We start from the raw sequence: 7,500 nt of genomic DNA on the forward strand, positions 1-7,500 counted from the left end.
AACACATTCTTGAGATTCACATGGCTGACTTGTGACTGACAGCTGTACCTTCGTGTGTGTGTGTGTGTGTGTGTGTGTGTGTGTGTGTGTATGTGTGTGTGCAGGGATAAGATTCTTAGCTCCTACGTCGCCAGTCTTGCATGAGTCAGTTGCGTAAATACGTGTCTGTCTGTCTAATTTCTCTGTCTGCCAGTCTGTTCCTATCTGTGCTTAAACATCTCTCATTCCCTTTGCAATACACACACCATATTTTTTTTTTGAGTGTGTGTGTGTGTGTGTGTGTGTGTGTGTGTGTGTGTGTGTGTGTGTGTGTGTGTGTGTGTGTGTGTGTGTGTGTGTGTACCATCGTTAGTCAGGAAACTTCACTTCCTTTCCTGGTAAATTAAAGGCACCGTAGGAGATGAAATGGAAAGAAGGGAAATGGAAGGAAGGGAAGAGAAGGAAAGGGAAGGGTAGAATGACGGAAGGGCAGAAGGGAGATAACCTGAAGACGAAGGGAAGGCGAAGGGTAGGGGAAGGATAGGGAAGGGTAGGGGAAGGGTAAGGGAGGGTAGGGATGCTGAAATATGGCGGAGGGGCTGGTGGAGGAAATGAAAGGAAAAATACTTAGAAAGAGAGAGGGGAGGACGGGGGATTGAGGTTAAAGTAAAGACGAAGGGAGGTAAATTAAGGTAAGGATTGTAGGACAAGTGAGAGGGGAGGATGGAAAGGAAATAGATAAATAAGATGAATATATAGATAGATAGATTGTTTGACTGACTGACTTACTGACCGAGTGAGTGAGTGAGTAAGGGAGTGAGTGAGTGAGTGGGTGCGTGAATGATGGGCGCCGCATTGCTGAGGAGAATGAGGAAAAAAGAAAACGGAGGAAGAGAAAGATGACAAAACTGAAAAAAATTATACCAGTAACAAAAATTAGCCGAGTGCCTCAAAGAGAAAGCAGAAAGACGATAGAAAAGTGCCAGACTGCCTTCACTGCACCACGACCACGACCACCACCACCACCACCACCACCATTACTACCACGACCTCGCCTCGTCTTACCTCCCGCAGCAGCGACACCTGAGCCTCTCCTGTACATGAACTAATGGCTCCCGGTAATTAATTAACACTTTGATGAATGAAACTCACGCCAGACGAGTAATAATGCAGGAAACTGATTTAGATTGGGCAGCGACGTCGGGAATAAAATACTCATTAATTCTGTTGCTTATAAATTTTTACCTGCTTGTTTATTCTGTCCACTTATCCATATTTTATTTATTTATTCGCATCAATTTATGAGTATTATAAACATACATATATAAGGACACATGGCATAAATAGAAGGGGATTAGTAAGAAGAGAGGTGCTAATACAAATACATAGCGTTGGATATACAAGTCATACAGATTTGCTATTTATCGATACAAGATCTAATACAGAATTGTGAGTTGACTATCATGTAATTATTATGATGCTTCAGGGTATTGTTATTATTATCATTATTATTATTATTATTATTATTATTATTATTATTATTATTATTATTATTATTATTATTATTATTGTTATTATCATTATTATTATTATTATAACGCCTCCTGAATGGCTCTTCTCCATCCTCCGTAAAAAAAAAACGTTATTAGGTTTAAGTAGTGCAGTTAATTAAGATCACAGTAATGTCATTAAAATACTGCGCCGCATTCAGTTGCTTGTGTGTTATTCACCAAAGTTTGTGCTGCTCTTTGCTGTTCTCGAGCCCCGGGTTTCAATTAATTGCTCTGGCCTGCTTATAAAAGTTGCTGTATCATTATTATACTAGAATGATTAAGATTTCTTTAATTGTCTTATTACATCAGTTCTTTTGATGCTCACCTGAGCACACACACACACACACACACACACACACACACACACACACACACACACACACACACACACACACACACACACACACACACACACACACACACACACACACACACACACACACACACACACACACACACACACACACAAATACACACACACACGTCAGTACAAAACTGACTCGAGCCAAGGGAGGAGATGACAAGACATGTAGGTCAAGGTTATGTCTTCCCCCACCAGCCTCTCCCTCCCTCCCTCCCTCCCCGAGCACCCGAGGGAGGTAATGTTCGAGGATTTCACATGTCCATCTTGCCGCCGAGGGATGCAGGGATGGACTGATGCCTCTCTCCCTTCCTGTCTCTTTAGTTTTCCTATCAGTGACTCTATTCTCCTCCTTCACTGCCTTCCTTGTTCCTCTATTCTTCTCTGTCTTTTTAGTTTTCTTACCACTGCCTTCCTCGTTCCTCTCTGCAACTTTCAAATTAACTATTCTTCCCTATTCCTTTTCCTTCAGCATTATCTTTTCTCTTCCCTTTCTCTCCCAAATCCCTATTCTCTTTCTTCCAATATTGCCCGCTTTCCTCCCATCCTTTCATATCCCCGTCCCTTCAACACTACCTTCCTTCCTCCCTTTCTCTACCCACCCATTTAAAAGCTCCCTAGCTTTTTGCAACACTACCCTCCCGTCTCTTTCTTCCTTCTCCTATCTATTCACTTAAACCTGTTCATCCTTCTCCAGCACTGCTGTCCTTTCTCACTTCTTTTCTTGCCACCAAATCTTCTCTCGCCCACTCTAACGCAACACAACCCTCCCTTCTTGCTCCTTTTTCCTACTCATCTACTTTTTTCACCTCATCCCCACTTTAACTCTGCATTTTTCACTACCTCTCTTTCATTAACTACACATGGGTACCCTGCTCAAACTCTTCTCCCATCAGGACAAGAGAGAACGATGATAGTGGCGTATGTCTATCATTCTCTGCCCTCCCAACGTCTTTTTTTGCCAATACTCACACTACTCACCTCCCCACAGCTCCTCATTCTCCTCCCAGAACACAAAAGGGTGATGGAGGTGACATGTGTCCATCAAACATCGTCATACAAATATGTAACACTTTCCCTTAACCACATATACAGATCCTCTCCAGCCTCTCACCTCCCAGAACACGAGAGGTTGATAGTATGGTGATGACAAGGTAAGGCAGGGTAGGTTTCAAGACACTTTTTCTCTAGTTTTGATCATCTTTCTGGCTCATCTCTTTACAGACTAGCGCCTTTAGTGAGCCTTCTTTCTGCCTTTTTGTAGCCCTTAACCAAAAGCCCCTTACAAAAAAAATATTGCTATTATCATTATCATTATCATCATCATCATTACAGTAAACATGAGTCCCTTTGTAACACCTGGCCTCGTCTTCGTCGGGAAAGAACATAGCATCACAATAACACACGGTCCTGTCTTGCCTCCTTTTTCGTTGCTTTTTGCTTGTGTGTGTGTGTGTGTGTGTGTGTGTGTGTGTGTGTGTGTTTAATATCCGTGTCATTTGTGCTTCAGTCCAGTGAAGATTGTCTATCGATCTGTGCTGAGGCTCTCTTTGAAGCAAACGCACGACGGCGGCATCTGGGGATTTTTCTTGCGACTCCCGATGCTCTCATTGTGGCCCCGTGAGTAATGGTGCCAGGGGACGGCGAGAAAAGGGTCTTGGTGCCACGGGACAGTGTTAAAAGGGTACTGGCTCTGGGGAAAGATTTTTTAAAAGGGTGCTGATGCCAGAAAGAACGTGGAAAGGTAGTAGATAACATCGAAACAGTGTTAAAATGATGCAGATGCCAAGAGGAGGGCATTCAAAATAGTGTTAGAAGAGTGTAGAAGACAGGAAAAGGCATTTTAAGCGTACCAATAACAGGAAGGCGTTTAAAATATCCTAATGTTAGATTGAGGCAGGAAAAAGGGTAGTAGTACCTAGAAGAGGGTATATAAAATGGCCTAATTTTTGTAGGAAAACTCAGAAGGGATGTTACTGCCAAAAGAAGGTATATGGCAAGGAAAGGATATGGAAAGTGTTAATGCCAAGATCTAGATTCCGGGAACCAGGCATTAAACGGGTGCTGGTGAGAGGAAAAATGTGTTGAAAGGATGTAAATACCAGATGACCAGCGTGAAAAGATTGGTAATGCCAGAACGTGATGAAAGGATGGTTATGCAAGAGAGCCGTGTTAATAATATGAGTTTCGCAATGACAAGGATTAAAGTGGATGTGAGAGCGAAAGTACAATGGAGTGAATAACCGAGGTAATGTCAAACGGTGTATATTAATTAGTGTTTGGTTTAGCTATTCGCGGTTCATTTGTAGGTAAGAGAGATGAGTGGGACTGAAGCTGCAAGGCGTCAGGTCTACACGTGGTACTCCCTGTATGAAGAAGAGAGAAAGACAGACAGAGAGACACACAGAAACAGACAGACAGAGAGCTCAGGTTGACTCGCTTACTCAGCCAGAATAATAAAACCCGTACTAAGTGATGCGCGGGACAATGATGGAGGAAATAAATTAGAGGCTCATCACGACGTCAGCTGAATGGTGGCCCGATACTTTTCTGACTCCAATAAAGAAAAAGCTGACCCGAGAATCCGAGAGAAATCAGGGAAGGGAAAAAATAAGCACCCACTGACTCTTCAAAGTGACAGAAATATGGGAACATCAATATTCAAAACGTTAAAGATGTGCTACTGCTGCTGCTGATGATGATGATGATGCTGATCCCTGCTGCCTCGGAGTCTGGAGAGCCTTTATTGAGTGAGGCAAGCAGGGAGGCTTGAGCGTAGAAATGAAGGCATTGGTTAACCTTACTAAGCCTCAAGGGAAAAAAAAAAAGTGTGCTTCATGTTCGATTTATCCTGTTTACGAAAGCGGAGTTCGGAAGGGTTCTTCTATTCTAAATAGGATTTTTTTTTTTAAGCGCTAAACTGCTGATTCCTTGTAGTTCACTAGTTAGTAGTTTCCACAGGGGTAACTTACTTGATTGTGTCAGACTAGAGCGAGTTCACAGCGCCGTTACCCTGCGACATTGCTTTTTCTGCCTTTCATGTAACGTTGGATTCCTTTGTAGCGCACAGGGGAACAGTTTCCATAGAAATAATATACGTATTTGTGGCGGACGAGAGTTCAAGGAGTGGCATTTTTTTTTTTTATCCTCCAGCATTGGCTTTTGTAGCTTTCATGTAACCCCAGATTGTTCAAAAGTGAAAAGAGATTAGCAAACTCTCAGACTCCCAAATGAAGAAGGGACGTTGAAATTAAGCAAAAGAGCGGCGAGATTAAGCAGAAAGAAAGGTGGAATTAAGCAGCGAGGACAACGTATCGCTCGGGATGAATGTGAGATTAAGCAGAAGAGAGAATGAAGTAGGAGAAAAGATACTTCAGTTTTAAAGAGACGTATTATGTACTGCATAAAGATTTTAGGAGAACAGTGTGTGTGTGTGTGTGTGTGTGTGTGTGTGTGTGTGTGTGTGTGTGTGTGTGTGTGTGTGTGTGTGTGTGTGTGTGTGTGTATGCATTTCTTGACTTCCAAACTGCCTTGGAAATAGTAAAATAAAGTTTAGAAAACTGGTGAAGACATATGCAAGAAAGTTTTGGCGGAATCTTGAAATATTTACGACCTCCGAGAAAAACACGAAAAAAAAAAAGCCCTTAATACTGGATGTGACCGAAGAGAAAACCTGGAGAAGCTGGAAGAAGGGAACCGTGAAAGGTATTATCAGTGCTGAGCGCCTGGAAGGGGCGGCTTGGACTTGGAGCATCTCAAAGGGAACACGCAGGAGTGACGAGACCAAGATTATGAGGAACAAGGCAGGCCAGCAAGGATTTATTCACCCACCCTGATACTCACTCGTGTCGTGCCCCGCTCTGGCCTCTCCTGCCCTGCCCCGCCCCACCCCGCCTCTCCCCGCCCTGAGCGTTGGTAGAAGTCAGGAACATTTTCTCTCTCGTACGCTCGCCTGACTTACACCTGTCAGTCTGGCTCTCTGGCTGCGTGTGGGTGTAGGTGTTTTTTTTATTTGTATTTTTTTTTTTCACAGTCTCTCCCACCTGCCTTTACTTCCTTCCCTCCGTCCTTCCTTCCTGCAGGTCTGCCCTTTTATTCGTTTGTGCCTTTGCCTTTCCGTGTGTAAGTCCTGCGCTCATACAGTATTCAAACATGAATGCTGGAATACATATTGATAACGCACACTGAGAATGCCGTCACCAGGGTGCTGGGTGCTACTATCGCGAGCTGGAAGGAACGGCAGCAACCACACCTCCACACTTTCCTCTGGATTCATATGTATGCTTAGTGGATGTTTAAAGTACACACAAGGTAGCAAAAGCTGCTGCTTCTACTGGTGCTGCTTGTATGTGTGTGTGTGTGTGTGTGTGTGTGTGTGTGTGTGTGTGTGTGTGTGTGTGTGTGTGTGTGTGTGTGTGTGTGTGTGTGAGTGTGTGTGTGTGTGTGTGTGCGCGTCGACACTTACATATTGATGGTGCGCCGCTTGTAGGTAACTTCGGCCACGTCAGTAAGGTTGTTGAGGGACACCGAGGCGTCACAAGTCACTGTGTAACTGTCAAGGTACTCCTGGCCATCATCAGCAAGTGGCCAGAGACCCACGCCCGTGCTGCGCCGTGAGTCCTCAGGGGCGCCGTGTAGCGGGGAGGGCTGCGGGGAAAGCTGAGTCACGTTACACAGCCGGTGCTCCGGTCTCGGGGGAGACACACCGGCCACTGCGTGAAAGGAATGATCGTAGATTTGACTGTAATTGTCTTTTCCAAAACGAAAATAATCGAGAGGGTCCGCGCCTCCTGCGGCACTGCCACTCGCCGACACCGAGGAGCTATCACTCCCAGCCACATCACCCTCGTGTGTTCTATTTAGCGTAATTCTTAAGTCTGAGGGTGAGTGCCTGGACACCTGGTCTGCACTGTGACGCCCCCGCTGGCCCGGGCTGAAGGGCGGCCCGCTGTGGTCCACGGGGCTGACGGATTGTACTGTGTTGAAAACATATGGGATAGAAATATTATTCATAGACTTTGCATGAAGTAACAAACTATTATCTTTGGAGTGTACTGCATCACGCTCACCACTAACCACTGTATGGTTATTGACATTACTAAAGTAAAGTACAGTGTTGTCTTGACCTTGCCGCTGTGCATCACCTTGGTGCCCCATAGTATCAGCGCCCTGCTCAGCGAAGGGTGGGGTGTGCAGGGGACCCATGGGGAAGTTGGCGGCAGGGTAGTGGCTGTAAAGCTCGGGGCTGTAAAGATCTTCATGGTCGGAAGAGTTATAATTGACGGTGTTGAGTTGGTCCACAGGCACTGAGGGAGGCGTGGGCGTGTGGCGGAGCCTTGGGAGGGCGTCACTCGCAGTCAGGTTGGGTTCGGCGGCGGTGCAGCCGACGCCGCAAACACACAGCACCAAGGATAAACACAGAGCTCCAGGAGACAATGCCATTGCGGCAGATCGTCGGGCGAGAGGTAACGAGGGAGTCACTTCAGGGGAAAGGTAGCGTGTTTATCTGGGGCTGCTGGTCGCGTCGCGCCCCCGGGGAGAGAGGTAATTTCGCGCATGGTGTGTGCACTTCATGCTTATCACTCACATCATCACCTTGCTCGTCTT

General features: G+C 45.5%; 2 protein-coding genes across 3 annotated transcripts in view; one reads left to right on the forward strand and one right to left on the reverse strand.

The window, feature by feature from the left end:
* LOC135100959 (uncharacterized) overlaps window positions 1-7,500 on the forward strand; it is a 228,424-nt gene that overhangs the window by 70,505 nt on the left and 150,419 nt on the right. The gene's annotated exons all lie outside the window — the stretch shown is intronic.
* LOC135100668 (high affinity nerve growth factor receptor-like) overlaps window positions 1-7,500 on the reverse strand; it is a 74,926-nt gene that overhangs the window by 66,931 nt on the left and 495 nt on the right. For both annotated transcript variants that reach the window (XM_064003800.1, XM_064003799.1), the window contains exon 1: window positions 6,359-7,500. This exon is cut by the window's right edge and continues 495 nt beyond it. In XM_064003800.1, the coding sequence (XP_063859870.1) occupies window positions 6,359-7,335 (977 nt within the window). In that variant the 5' untranslated portion in view covers window positions 7,336-7,500. The remainder of the gene's footprint in view (window positions 1-6,358) is intronic.

This window comes from Scylla paramamosain, chromosome 5, assembly GCF_035594125.1.
Source record: "Scylla paramamosain isolate STU-SP2022 chromosome 5, ASM3559412v1, whole genome shotgun sequence".
In the NCBI taxonomy this organism is placed as follows: domain Eukaryota; kingdom Metazoa; phylum Arthropoda; class Malacostraca; order Decapoda; family Portunidae; genus Scylla; species Scylla paramamosain.